General features: G+C 36.2%; 1 protein-coding gene across 1 annotated transcript in view; it reads right to left on the reverse strand.

Moving 5' to 3' along the window:
- Positions 1–15335, reverse strand: part of NFXL1 (nuclear transcription factor, X-box binding like 1) — a 44840-nt gene that overhangs the window by 26051 nt on the left and 3454 nt on the right. Inside the window, exons 4-15 of the mRNA XM_021555735.4 lie at positions 14457–14590; positions 12858–13036; positions 12545–12706; positions 12342–12442; positions 11002–11116; positions 10549–10673; positions 9610–9732; positions 8231–8321; positions 4654–4774; positions 3854–4010; positions 3043–3134; positions 2563–2584 (exon numbers count right to left, since the gene is read on the reverse strand). Coding sequence (XP_021411410.3) covers positions 2563–2584; positions 3043–3134; positions 3854–4010; positions 4654–4774; positions 8231–8321; positions 9610–9732; positions 10549–10673; positions 11002–11116; positions 12342–12442; positions 12545–12706; positions 12858–13036; positions 14457–14590 — 1422 coding nt within the window. The remainder of the gene's footprint in view (positions 1–2562; positions 2585–3042; positions 3135–3853; positions 4011–4653; positions 4775–8230; positions 8322–9609; positions 9733–10548; positions 10674–11001; positions 11117–12341; positions 12443–12544; positions 12707–12857; positions 13037–14456; positions 14591–15335) is intronic.

The raw sequence follows: 15335 nt of genomic DNA on the forward strand, positions 1-15335 counted from the left end.
AATGCCGAGTTATTTATTTTTCTAAATATATGTAAAATTATTTAAGAGAAGGCTGTAGACTTCAGCTAAAAGAAATGTTCTTTTAGCTTAAACATCATGTATAATCATACTTCCATTATGCACAGATTTTATATAATTACATCATCTGAAAAGTAATTTTAAGTATGTTGTTAATTGATAAATTGCTTGCTCTAAATGCCAGAGCTCAAACTAAATCAATCCCTTAAAAATACTTCCTAAATTAAATACCAAACAGAAATAAAAAAAACAACCCATACACAACCTTCCCAATGAACAACCAACTCCAGTATCTACACAAATGAAAATTACTGTCCAAATAGTAAAAAAGACAGTATATTTGCTTGTTATACAAGTCCTAAGGTGTTCGCTTTTATTCCCTATTCTACACATTGTCAGCAGGCATCCTGATAAAACACAAGAATACTTTACAGCTTACTTCATTCCTAGTTTATTTTTTTATATCTCTTTCATTATAGGAGGCATAATAATAGTCCAACATAAGTAAGTACAGCAATAAGCACCTACTCACAGCAAAAGTTCTCTTAAGAAAGTTGCTACTGCTTTTGTCATTTGTGAACAGTCCCCATTTCCCAGTGAAAATCTCCTCAGGAGCTGGACCTGGACCCTTCTACTGGAGAGAAGCATTCCTAAATACATATGCCTTCACTTATTAACAAAAGTAAATTAATTTGAGCTGAGATTATTTGTTTGGAACTAATGTGGCTGTAAAACAGTGAACAGACATTACATATTTTTTTTTTTCTTTCCAGAGATCTCAAAACAACATATAAATGAAGAATGAGCACAAAATCCACTTCAAATAAAATACACTTCCTATACACATTAATGAATCATTCTTTCCCATAACTTCCACCAAAATCTCAAATAGGAGACAATTTCACTCGAGGAAATGCTGCATTTCAGTAGGAAGGCAGCACTGACCTCTGTGGGCTGACAGAAGTAACAGTTCATCTACAGTACCACGTAGCATCAAAAAATTTAAATAATTAAAGTCAGCTGTAGACTCACAGGGATTTGTCCTCATTATCTATGCAAATCCATATATAAAACATGACCCAAAGCCACTGAATGATTTTGCCAAGACTTGCATGCAACATAAAATGAAATATTTTTTAATTATTCTGAAACAAGTAGTAATAAATATGTAGTAATTGTTACTATTTTCTCTAGTAAGTCTAGTGACACTGTCCTTCTGCTATGAGGAAGGACAAACTTCAGAGTCATGTACATCTGATCAGGACCAAATCCTTTTACATTGTCACATTATAGACTGGGTCTACTGACCACAGCTTGCATTTTATTTATGTATAAATTCATGGAAGTTTGGGTGAGATTTGGTATGTCCTATCAGAAACCATGTAACTGACTCAATAAAAAACTGGCAAATACACATGTAAGTTTCACTTGGGAAAAACAAAGTAAAGCCCGTCTGTTTCAGCAACAAGCAGACAAGCACTGTTGTTCTTTTCATCCACTTTCAGGATACACTTTTTTTCAGCAACCATCAAGCTGCAAAACAGCTCTATGGAAAAGCTGCATTCACAGACTGGATAGGTTAGGGAATGTGCTGCTTCAACAGACTGCAGCTACACAGACACTGGTAACAACATTCAAAGATGTCACCAAAACATTATCAAGGCACCATTACAACACACATCAAGAAATTATTAATAAAGGTCAAAGAAAAAAATGAATCTTCAATATTTTTGTATTTAATTTAGTGGTTTCTACAATTTTTTACTTGCTTAAAATGATCCTAGGTTTTTTTATAATACTGTTAGTCAGGCTTTGACAGTGAATTTATACCAGACATACCAGTAGACAAAGCCGTAACAGCAAAATGTTTTTCTTAATTAGCTTAGCAGTCATCTTCTGAAATCAAGGACAAAAACTTGACTTTATATTTTGTAACTTTTAGAAATTATTGTGAATGATGTCCGCTACTAAGCATCAATTAGATTCTCTTCTCATGTAAGCCAAAATAGACAGCAACTTCATCAAAAACTAGAGAAGGCTACAGAATAGAAAGTTAGTAACTAACACTAAATAAGTTTCCACTATACTGTCTGATTTCATCCATGTGTGCTTAGATCCAAGTCACATGAGAATTTTCCTGTATGACATTGTATTATTTATTCTTTTAAAATATACGCAGCAGTTCACGGAACTCAAGAGTGTGCAACAGAGAGAGAATATTAACTATAGAATGAGGAGGGGAAAAAGCATAAATATTTAATAAGACCACCAAAAAACATTTAAACACCTGCAAGAAAACACAAAGAGCTAAAAAAATCATGAGTTTAAATTTCTCTCCATGAATTCTACAAAGTCAAATAGTTATACATTCTTCAGAAAGGAACTAAAATAACTTCTGATATGTAAGCATTTGTGTTACGGTACCGCATCAATTTAAAAATATGCATTAAAAATCTATTTATTTTTAATGCCTTTTGTTTTGCAGACTTACAAAGTAAGGTAATTGCCATTATTTCACTTCACAGGGCAGTTTCCATGACTCACCTCATGCTGTCCAAGACATGCCCTGTTAAAAAAAAAAAAATCAGAGATTTAGAAAATGCATACTTGTTTAGGGGACTTAAAACAGTGACAGTGCTTTTCACACAAAAATTAGTGTATTCTATTTTTTAAAAGTACAAACTAAGAAAATCATCCATCTATGCAGCTCAATGCCTTTTCCTTTGCAACAGCTGTTTGGATTGCTGTGTTTTATAATGAAAATCTCAAAATTTGTTTCACGTGCAAATTAATTGTAGTTGTATATGAAATCAGTTAATTTCAGAAAGTAATCTGCTTTTGTTCCAAATAGCATCTCCCTTTTCTCTACTAATACATCATACTTTCCAGTTATTTCAGAGCTCTAGTCTAAAGAACAGTTTGGTTTTTTTAAAATATCCCTGATAACTTCTCAGACACAAAATAACTATCTTTCCATATAAAATCTCATTTTTTAATTTGCCTTTTTTAAATTTTGATACTTACACTGGTATAGGAACCTCACAGGGAGGGCACGGTAGTGCAGTCTGAATGAAGGCTGGCTCAGATGGCTGTTCCCAAGGCCCTGCAGACTGATGCTGAGAGCAAAAGACACCACTTGAATACAAAACATAAATGGAACTATCTGCTTAGCCACAAATAAATGTACAATCCAAAGCTTTTCCAATTCTGAAAAATTCACTTTCTAGTAACTAGCTTTTTACTAATGGAAATCTCCACATCCCATATAGATAGTTATTAAAAAATTACAGTTTTAGCCTTACCTTGATTAGGGATAGGAAAATTAAGTCCTGTGGCTCCTAGTGCTAAAAATTAAGCACCAGACCAAATGAAAAAGACCAGTAAAACAATTCTAATCAGTTAATAAAGGTAAAAATATTTCAATTAGTAAGCTACTTCAATTACCATCATGCACTGCATACCATGTGTTATTTTAAAAACTGCCAATTTCTGACTTCTAACTTGTGCAAAATTTGATGGCTTTGTAAATACCAGACTTAATTTTTTTTGTTCTTATGTTAAAAGCAATTGCTTAAAGCTGAAATTAAATGTTTTTAATACAACTCCAACAAGAATCTTAAAATTTTTTGAGCAATTCAATTACGTATTACAATATTACTTAGATTGTAACAAAGGAGATAGAACTATTTAGCATCATGCTGAGCTGAATGCCTGCCTCTGTGCTTGATTATGTGTTTACTCTGAACTCCAAAAGCCTCAAAACAGAAGATTCAGGTCAAACTGATGCTCATATTTCTGAACACAAATAATGCACCATTTCTCACTGTTTACTTACTACACCGGTTTGCTTCACAAGTGCTTCGTCATGGCAGGGAACAGGGCACAAATGACCACACGTTAAGGTTTTCTGGCAGGGCTGGCGACACGGAGGGCACCGCCCAAAGTGACAATAGTGTTTCTCCTGGGTAGAATGGTGACAGGTAGGTGGCCGACTGAAGTAAAATCCAAGAATGAATCAATATGACAGCAAGAACTACAAAGCTAGTCACTAGGCAAGTATGTCCAACATACAAAGAACTGAAATGAACAAGTTGTTGGTGTTTGTTTTAAACTAGTATACTTCTCACCTTCAGCAGGTGGTTAACATCACAATAAAATTAGAGAGGAATTCTAAATAAAATTAAAAATCAAAGTTGGGTTTACATATTCAAACAGCTGTTTCAACCCTAATTCTACTCTGCGCTACATAATCCTGCTACACCCCAGCAGAAAATATTCTTTTTCTTTTGCTAGTAAAGTTTTCTAGATAAACTGCCTCACTGAGGTACTTCAAAACATACCAGAGATGACTTGAAGAAATGAGCTGGACTACAGAGTTGGAAGAGCTTGGTGAGACAGAACCTCCCCCATGAAGCAGGCAAGCTGCTCATGAAACCTCGGTGTCAGAGAGGTATCTGATAGGAGGGATTATTGCTAATCTCCATCTGCATAGTCAAGGATACAGAAGACTGAGAAGTAGTAACTGTAATCAGATAATGAACAATTTCTGCCTTTCAAGGTATATTTTACTACTTTCTGTAAGAGCACTTTATACTCCACTTAAGAAGACGAAACAGACACACTTTCTATACTGACCTGCACAGCTGCTTGCATCTGGGAGGTTTGATGGTCCTCTCTCTGCCACAGGGCACTTTAATGACAGTTTTTCCACAATTGCATTTCACATCTACAGTCTCCGGACATGGATTACAACTACCTAAAAATAAACATATTAACAATATGACACGCGAGTCAGAAATAACCCCTCTCTCGCATTTAAAAAAGAAGCCTAGTTATTTGGATCACACAACATTTAGATGTTTTCAATTTGTATTTCAGTCTTACATAACCAAGGAAGAAATGTCATCTTTCATCTAAATTCAAAAAGGGACACTGAAAAACTGGTAAAATAAAGTTTTGCAGATTTAGTATAATATTAATGTTCAGCCTATGTATAATGAATGCTTCCTTGAAAACATCCTCCATCTCTATAAAGTTACTAATCTGATGCATTTTGAAAACTGTATCTGTAAAAGATCTATGTTTTAATTCATAACTCTCCCACACCATTTCCTCACCAAGTGCCAACTGCTTAGGTTTATTGTTGAGTAATTTAACAGCAAGGATATGAATCTTCTAAAAAAAGCAAAGACATGAGATTTTAGCTTACTAATCGTGTTGCATTCTGAAGCTTTAAAGAAAACAACTGAAGATATTTATATCAAATTTTTTTAAGCAATTCTGACTTGTTAGCAGGATCTGAAAAGCAGCATTTCAAGAAGCAGATGTCTCACTGGCAAAAGGCTGCTGAAGAGAAAATGATGGAAACACTACAGTCTTCATATTGCAAAGAAAATTAAATAACAATATAGTGTTCAGCACGCACAGAAACACAGAATCATTTGGGTTAAAGATGATCTAGCTCCAACCCCTCCACCATGGGCAGGGACACATTTCACTAGTCCACACTACCCAAAGCCCCACCCAATCTAGTCTCAAAACACTGCCAAGGATGCAGCATCCAAAAATCCTCTGGGCAACCTGTTCCAATTCCTCACCATTCTCACAGTAAAAAATCTCTTCCTAATATCTAATCTAAACATATTCTCTTTTCATTTAAAGCCATTCCCCCTTGTCCTGCCACTGCCTGCTCTTTTAAAAAGTCCTCCATCTTTCTTGTAGGCTACTTTAGGAACTGGAAGGCTGCCAGTCTTCTCCAGATAAAACAACCCAAATTCTCTCACTCTTTCCCCACAGGACAGGTGCTCCATACCTCTCACCATCTTAGTGGCTCCTTCTCTGGACTCACTCCAGCAGGTCCATGTCCTTCGTGTATTGCAGACCCCAGAGTTGGATGCAGCGTTCCAGGTGGGCTCTCAGCAGAGCAGAGCAGAGGGACAGAATCCCCTCCCTCCCCTGCTGCCCACGGGGCTCTGGGTGCAGCCCAGGACACGTTTGGCTTTCTGGGCTGAGTGCACATGGCTGGGTCATGTCCAGCCTCTCACAACAACCCCAAGACCCTCTCAGCAGGGCTGCTCTGGATCTGCTCATCCCTCAGCCTGTGTTGATACCAGGGATTGTCCCAACCCCGAGGTTCAGCACCTTGCACCTGGTTGTTAAACCTTATGAGAATCCCAAGGGCTCACTTCTCAAGCTTGTCCAGCTACTTCTGCAATATAAACTGAAGGTCTAAAGCTATACTGCCCAGAGTGGCTAATATGTCTACAATTCACTTAAATATCCTATTAAGGAAGACAACTGACTACACTCTCAAAAATACAGAAAGGCAGAGATCAGAGATTCAGAGACCTGAAGGTAAGGTGAGAGTATACTGTTCTCAAATCAAGCATTATAACGTATTACAGTAGGAAGCAAAAACATTTCTATTCCCTGGCAACACACTGTACATTTCAGCAAGCACACTATTTAAGAAAAAAAGATAAGGAAAAAACCCAAACCACAAGAAGAATGGATTAAGTTATCTGTTTTCAGGGACTCCTGCTAAAGGCCAAGTGTTTATTATCACCAACCTTTAAAAATTCTGAGATTTGGACCCCATTTGGGAAGTTATTTTCTAGGAGGCATTTATTTCCTTTAATAGCAGTGGTCACTGCGCTCTGGCAGCTCATAGGAAAATTACCCTAACCTAGTACTACATACTAAAGATAAAATAATTAATCATAACTTTCAGTAGATATTAAAATATTGGTATATAGGGAGAAACAAATTAATATAAATATTTTAACATTAAAATAATTGCCCTTATTAGGAATACTTTCAAACATTTATGAAGATATTACAAAATGTACTAGACTATTTTGTTAAAACACAGAATTTAGGAAAGAAAATGAACCTATCATCTTTTATCATTAGTCATTACCTTCATTATACACAACTTTAGTTAGTAAATAGACAATTATGCTCTTTTGATAAGTTACTCATCAAAGTATATATATTTGATATTTACATTCTCAACAATCACTTTTGCTTTCTTACAGGCATTGCTTTATGGTTTTCATGTTAATTCCTAAAAATCTTTGTCACTTTTAGCCAGGTTGTAAAATGCAAGCAGCATCAAATATAAACAATCATTAAACATAAAAGCTTATTCTATAATACAGCATAAGCTCTTTAGTTTTCCAGTCAGAATTCTAGAATTTAGTTATCAACCAAACTAGTGTGGAAAAGCAATTGTTACTGGTTTTCTTGACAGTACACAACAAATTACATATTTCCAAGATTTCAGAGAGCTACATGGGATGGACAAGAAAGGAAAGGGAAAGAGAAAAGGGGCACAGTATATAGAGAAAAACCAAACTGCTAGTTTGTGGTGACAGATTTAATAGCAAGCTAACAGATACAACTACCACATTTACCTATCCTCCCCTCCTAAGAGTCACTTCCCCAGAAGGAAGACTGGCTGAACAAGTTATGATTTATTTCCTGAGTCATTGCAATTTATACTTCAGAATACTAAGGAAAATTACAGAGGCTACTCGGCTGCTGTTTCAGCATGGCAGCAGCCTCTATGGGGAAAATTGCTCAGACAGCAGACAATCTTTCAGCCATTCCAATTTAACCCCCTACTAAGCAAATGTCAAAGCAATCTGCCAGGTAATTTTGCCTATTTCCAGCATCTTTCCTACCAAGGTCACTGGATTCAGAAGCAAACTTTTTTGTCATCCTTCTTATAGTTAGTAAAAAGTTCTTATTTTCTTTTACCAGAAGGATACCAATATACATTCAAATTCCATCATTTTTTTTTTTTCACTTTAAGCTCACTTGTACTGAATGTTGCATTCAGAATTTTTTGAAACCATCCAGACTCAATTAGCAGCAGCCATTTCTATATGCATTTGGACTTTGTTATGCATATTCAATGAACATAATTATTGGGAAAAGGAAGTCAATCCATGGCTTTTGTATTACACAAGTGGAAAGGGGACAAGGGCATTTTCAGAGGAAAAGTATTAAGCAAAATCACCAGGTAAAAACTCAGGTTGCCACTATGTAAGTCCTTAAGTTTTAATCAGCACTTTCAAACACAGTGCCCTCACAAAAAGCCCACAACAAGAGAGAGAATTCATTAGCACCACACACAGTCATGCAAGCATGAAACCTGGCAAAAATAAACAATATTCCATCACTACAGGGATTCTTCACCTGTTCTTACCTCTGTGGCAGCCTGAAGGACATTTGTGATTTCTGCAGCCAAGAGTCCGCCCACAGACTTGATCACAAGGCGGACAGTTTCCAGGACAGCACTATTAAAAAAAACCCATGAAGTCTAATAACTGGAGACAGAATTTTCTGGTGTACACTTTCCCTCTTCTGTCATTTTTTCAATCCTTATTTTAAAAAAAGTCAGTGCAATTTAGTCAAATTTCCTCAAACTCATTCCAGAAAAAGGCTACCTACCCATAAAGTGGTTTTTCAAAAAAAATATTATTACAAAATAACAAGGAAACACACATTTGAATGCATCATTTCAACACATTAAAAAGGCAGAGGGCTTCAAAAAAGCATAAAGTTCAAAATATTGTAATACTTTATTCACAAATAATTTTGGAAGATAGGACAGCTAACAGGTCACCTCATTATTCTGCAATTTCTTCCAATTTTATGGTACACTGTCCCCAGCATAAAAACGTTGCTAACCATTTTTTATATACCTTTTACCTCTGTAGTAAAGGCAGTTAACTTCAAGACCAGTTATCTATTTTCTATTCTTAAATAAATCAGTAACGTGAAAGAATCAGAACATTTCACAAAACCATCACATCAGTGGATGCCGTATCAGAAGAGAACATAATCTTTTCTATTAACTTGAAAAGTACCCTCTTTCTGACAAGAAACCTAGATTTTCCACCATGGAGGCGTCAACATTGCATTTATTTGTTTTGTAATCTTTTCACATAAAATAAATTCACTACAACAACAACATTCAAAAATACTTAAGACTAAAGCTGTATTTTTTCATGCCTATTTGTAGTAAGTAGTCCAACTTTCACAAAGTATTAATTTACAAATAGGAGGCAACTTTCAGGTTCTCTTGAACAAATTAACTGAAAAGATACTTCTGACACTTTTGACTTCAAATAAGAAGCAAAACAAACTCCAATTCCCAACCGTCAGACCACTGCTGCTTGCACTGCTGTGTACGTGGGATGAAATGCCAGGCTGTCAAAAATAGACTGTGTCCCTGACAAAGTTGTAAGTGATTCCCAGCTCTTCATACAAAGTATGGGAAATAAACTGACCTAACTACTGCAGAATGCATAAAGCATCAGTGACAACTCAAGAATCTGAAAGCAAAACTGCCTTCATGAACTGTAGAGTTGTCAAAAATCCCCTCCCTGTTTATAAGGCCAGTGAGTGTTACTTTTCAGAGATTTCTGGTACACTGAAAACTGGTTTAAGTGACATGGAATAAAACTCCTCTTTCTACACAACAAAATTAGGTGGAACAAGCTAATGTGATTTTATCTAGTTTTTTTTTTTTACAAGTCAGCTAAACAATGCATTTGAGAAAGATTATCTCTGGGCACTTACCTTCCTCCGGCACTGGTGCTTCTGACAGTCACGGATTTTAGTACACTTTGTTTCACACAGATATGGCTTATGGCACGGCATGCGCTTGGTGTGCTTCCCACAGCGACACTGCTTTTCAACCTCCTGAGCAGCAAGACAAGGAAAAAAGGCAGAGTGTTTTTAATACAAGATGAAAAAAAAACCTGAAAATAAATGTTCTACTACTATCTGTAAAGGAAAGTTCAAGGAAAAGTAACATTACAATGCATACACAATGCAAGTGTGTCATGATGTGCAATGATGGTAAGTGTAACTGCAAAACAAATTAATACAAAAAATTACCTCTCCTGCACATTAAACTAGATTAACCCCTAGTGTATACAGATAATTTAAGAAGTAGATGAGCAGGTTTATCTACCTTTATCATGGCTGTCATGTGATGATTACTATCACCTAGACTTTGTAGCCAAAGCTGGTTCAGGAAGAGACACCTGAGACCTGACATAGCAACAGCTTTGTAGGCCAGACCACAGACGCTCCAGAGATATCTAGAGCACAGTAAAACTTAATTTTGTTACGAAGAAGAAGATAATGTTATGTTATACCATCTTCCATCTCACTAATGAAGGAATAGCACAGAAAGACAAAGCTAGAAGGAAACTAGAGAAGATAGGGAAAAAATTAAGTGTATTTTAGGGCATAATAATTTTAAAAAACAAAATAAAATAAAACCAAGCCTAAGCAATACACTCATCCACAGGTACAGCCTCAACTCAACACTCAACTACATAGAGTTGTGTTGAGGTGGGAGGGGAATAATGAAAGAACATGTTGCTTTTAATAAACAAAGTCACAGATTTGTGATAGATATGATTTCATTTTCCTTAGGTGACCTGCACTGTTCCAGGCACATAGTTTAAGAGCCCAAACAAAATGTGAACCTGAAAAAGTAAGACTAACCTGTCTGCATATTTCACAGGGACCCCGATGACAGCGCTGTGAACATTTATGGATACCACATTCCAGAACTTTGTCACAACTATCACCACAAGTGGGCACATCTTCTGTACAAGGCAATGTAAACTCTAGATAAAGAGAGAAAAGTACAAGTAAATATTTAGGGGGAAAGAAAGCCAAAATATTTAGGAAAAAAATGCCATGTATAGTAAGTTCAAATGGCAGTTGTCTTTTGTTTTTTTAAAAACTTCCTTATAATTACTTAGTTATTCACATAACCTCTGGTGCTAAAGTAAGCTTTGAAAGCTATGCAAAAAAAGTTAATATACTATTAGGGCTAACAATAAGAAATTTTTATGGACCCTGCCCTGCAGAATTAGCCTAAACTACTGACTGTGAAAGACTGGAGGACCTTTTATTCAATTTATCATTAAAAAAAAAAAAAGAGTAGCTTACTTGTTTTTCCACATGGACAGGATCTTTTCCCAGAACGAGGACAGTCTCCACAGGGACCAGCATGACAAACTTTTTCACATGTGTGATTGCCACATGGCAAACGTTTCCCACACACCTGAGAAATTCAATGAAACCAAGTGAATACAATGTAATAGAACTACATACCACTCCAAAACAAGCCAAGGGTAAAAAGAAGGAGTGAGATGCTTCTGGATGGACTTTCACTCTTTCTGAATTTTGTTAATAAATGTTGCATTTGCTGAGTTCACTTAATAAAATTGCTCATCCCTACAGTGATCCTTCCTGGAAGACCACAGTACAGTGAGGAGTTAGTGATTCAGAAAACCTGAGAAGTAACAGATCTGTGCTGGGCTACACATACAGCTCAGCCTTCAGGCCTGCATTGTGCTTCATGTACATTATGGCGACAGGATAAACTTACAGTAGCAGCAGAGATTGGAGGCAGCTCCCACTTGGTACCAGTGATTATGCTGTCTGCATGTCCTTGCCTTTATCTAAAAGTGCAGCAAGCAAGAAGTTCTCATCTGAATACCCTTCCTGTTTGAGTGTAGAACTTATGATCAAGGATGCTTTCTTCTTGTAAGAAGATCCTACAATAACCTTCAACAACCAAAGCAGGGTCTGCACTGCATGCTGCACATCATAGCCCATTCAATGCTGCACAGCTTGGGGTTCCAGAGATATAAAGGGACATACTAGTCTTTAGATTGTACTCCCTTTCCCTCTAGCGTCAGCTGAAATAAACTGCATTATTACTGATACTTCACAGAGGCCAAGTACTTTCCTTACTGGGATCCGAATGGCCAAGTACCTCCTGGTACAGCCTCTGACCCAACACTTAATTTTTTTAATTATTTTTATTTTTTCCAATCTGTCAATCCATAGCCTTGGTCTTAAGCACAGGCTGCAAATATACTTCAAAGAATTAACCACAAAGCTTTCATTCTGCTACAGTCCTAAAAATAAGCATGAAACTCTTGTCTACTAAGCTGTGGTTTCATTCTTATTTTGAAGGTAACAGCTGAAATTTCAACCTCAAGTACATGAAAAAGAGTATACAAAGTTAAATTCACTGCTAGAGTAACCCCAGAACAATTCCAGAAAAGTAACATTTTAAATACTATAAAAAATTAATGGAGCCACCAATTAAACCTCTTCCCAAACAATGCTGTTTATATTTTTGATTACACTTTCAATTTGATTACACTTTCAAAAGTTAATTTTTTTTCTTACTGAATATGTTTTTCCAATCTTTAATACACAAGCAATCAAATTTTATAAAGGTGAGAAATCCATTTAAAAGCATAGCTTCAACATACCTGCTCACACTGCCACTGAGGGCTTGCACATAGTCTCTCTGCTGTCTGTCTCCCACAGATACACCGTTGTTTACTGACACGTGGACAAGGCGGACAATCTCCTGGATGCAATTGCAAAGTGACATTGAGAGCAGGAATTGCAAAAGAATGATGTATCTTAACAGAAACTACTACTGCTCTGAAATTTAAAAAGGTTGGTCTACCTGCATGACAGGGATTCTCACAAGTATGCTGTCCACATAGCAATGTTCGTCCACACGGCAGGCGGCAAGACCACTCCTTGGCACTGCACCTTCGGGGCACTGCTTTGGCTTTCTTACAGTGACAGGTTGTTGTGACCATCTTTGGGCAAGGTGGACATGGTCCTAATTACAGGAAAAAAATATCTTGCCAATGCCATGCAGCAAATGCAGCCTTGACTACAACTATCTCTTCTATTCTGAGAAGATGGGAAGTTGAACTGTGTAACAGGTACCTAAATACAGGTCACACAATCAAGAAACACAAGGGATTTACCTGGATGACAAAGCAGCAAACATTTATGACCACAGGAAGGTTTGAATTCCTTCTCACATATTTGACCACAGGAGTGAGGTACCAGCCATGGGTCCACTGTTGGATTCTCCACTTTTCCACAGTAACAGTAATACCTACTGGGAGTTTCAGAGCGTTTGTATTCAAACCTACATTTTGGACTAAAACAAGGGAAAAAGGAGTGAAAACAAAAGCAATTTCTCAAAACAATGAAAAAACAACAAAAAAAAGCCGTTTTTATCATTTTGGCTTCCCAAGATTATTTCAATGCTACCAATTAACCAATTTTTACAAATCCTATAATGAATAACAAAAATATACAGTAACACAGAATAACGGTCTTTCTATAAGTCAGATTTTACAAAATATTAATTATAATGTCTAAGGAATTGTCTCGCTAATGCAATCTCTTTCCTCTAAGAATATATATAGACAAAAATCAGCACAGCAAAAATCAGAACAGTTTTTCTGTCAAGCAATATCAAAAGAATCTGTGCAACAGTTAACCTACTTAAACAGAACCAAATTTTAAAAAATATTAAAAACCAGGGATTTCCTAGTAGTAGTCTATTAGTCATGTAAAACAAAGTTTAGCAATGCTATTAAAACCATGCATAATAATTAGAATTTTATCTGAAAAATTTTAGATTCAAGATGTACACCTTCATTTTTCACCCCTGATGTTGACAGAAATTTAAAAAAACATTAGTGATGAAGGTAGATAGTCACTAGAGGCCTGGAATTTATAAAGTGCCACAGGCCCAACAGGCCTCACAGAAGCCATGAACAAAGGCAGAAACACAAGGAAGGAGAAACAAAGAAATTCACATTGCTGGCTACACTGAGAAAAGACAACAGAAAAGAACGTCCCCCTCCAAGAAGAACAGAAAGACTCTGAAAGACCTATGCACTCATTTTTATCAAATAAAACATCAATTTGCCCTGCTACAATACATTACAGACTGTGAAGCATTTCTCAATAGTAGCATAGTTTTAGCATGTCCTTAAATGTAAAATAAAATAGCATTTGCCTGAAGAGGCATTATCAACTTGAGATGCTGCCAGACAATCACTGATACTTTATTCCCTAAACAAACCTGCTTAGGATATTTCATTCATGCAGCTACATTATTACCTTCTTCTTCATACCATCTCAAGTAAAACTGCAAGACCCGATTTAATGTTTGGATTATAATTATAATGAGACCAAAAAAAGATAAATAAATCCCTACATCTTGCTATTTGACAATATTTTTTAAACTTATTTCATGGTGCCAACTTTAAAAGTGTAAAATATGTCATTCAGAAATAAATATCGAAGCTGAGACGCATGACAGGTAAGTTACCTTCTCAGAGACTGAAACAAATTTGATGCAACAAGGTTTTTATATCACTGTGAAATTTTTCTACATCATGTTAACAAAAAATTAAAATAATTTTAAAAAGCAATAGAAAAGTCAGTCTTCTAAACTTTTTTGTCGTTGTTGTGCACATGATGTACAAGTACCACTCCTTATAAACACCAGCTTACAGAGTTTTCCCAACAGAAATAACTTTGTAAATGTACCATGATGAACTCACCATGGCCAGGGATAATCTTTCTTCCCAAAATCATCATCTGTCAAAGGAGAAGATACAAGGAAGAGGCTGTCCTTGGCCCACTTTTGGATGCACACCAGATGAAATATACAAAAGCATCCACAACAGCTCCAGACCTAAAAAGCAGACATCAAATGTCAATTGCTTTAAATGATGAACATCCATAATATCTAAACAAATATTTCCCTTTAAAAACTGCTTATCAAAGATGGATTGTACCCACTGTTAGATCAATACAGACAGTTTTTCTGTTACAGATTCATACCTACAATTTTTTTTCCAGCTCCCATGGGAAGTTTTTGCCATGACTGACAGAGCCCAAAATACTCAGATAACCAGAGAAATGTTGATTCAAATACACTGTTAGAGGTCATGTAGCACAAATTGATGCCCAAAGAAGGGCTATTGCCAGCTTAGCTCTGTTCAGACATAACTTTGCCAAGCAAAGCTGGAAAGTCCTGAGAGATAGGGACTCCACAACCATTCTGGGCAAGCTACTCCAACTCTCATACTATCTTCCTATATCCAATCTGCACCTCTCAAGGCCCAGTTTGTGGAACTCTCCCTTATTAAACCACCTGATCCCATAAACATGACTTTGGCTTTACCCAAAACTATAAAAATTTGGTAAGAAAAGTGCAGAAAAAAAATCTAACTATTTTCTTTTAATAATTTGACAATGTTACGAAATGATAGTGTGAAAACGCAGATATTTTCCCTGTTAACTTACAGAGGACAGTACCAATGACTAAGTTCCTATAACTATGGTAACTAACTTCCCAAAACTAGAGCTAAGCAGGAGATATTACATAAACAAACAGACTTAGCTGATACAGAACAAGATAATTAGCAAACCACTGA

Source organism: Lonchura striata, chromosome 4, assembly GCF_050655825.1.
Source record: "Lonchura striata isolate lonStrDom1 chromosome 4, ASM5065582v1, whole genome shotgun sequence".
In the NCBI taxonomy this organism is placed as follows: domain Eukaryota; kingdom Metazoa; phylum Chordata; class Aves; order Passeriformes; family Estrildidae; genus Lonchura; species Lonchura striata.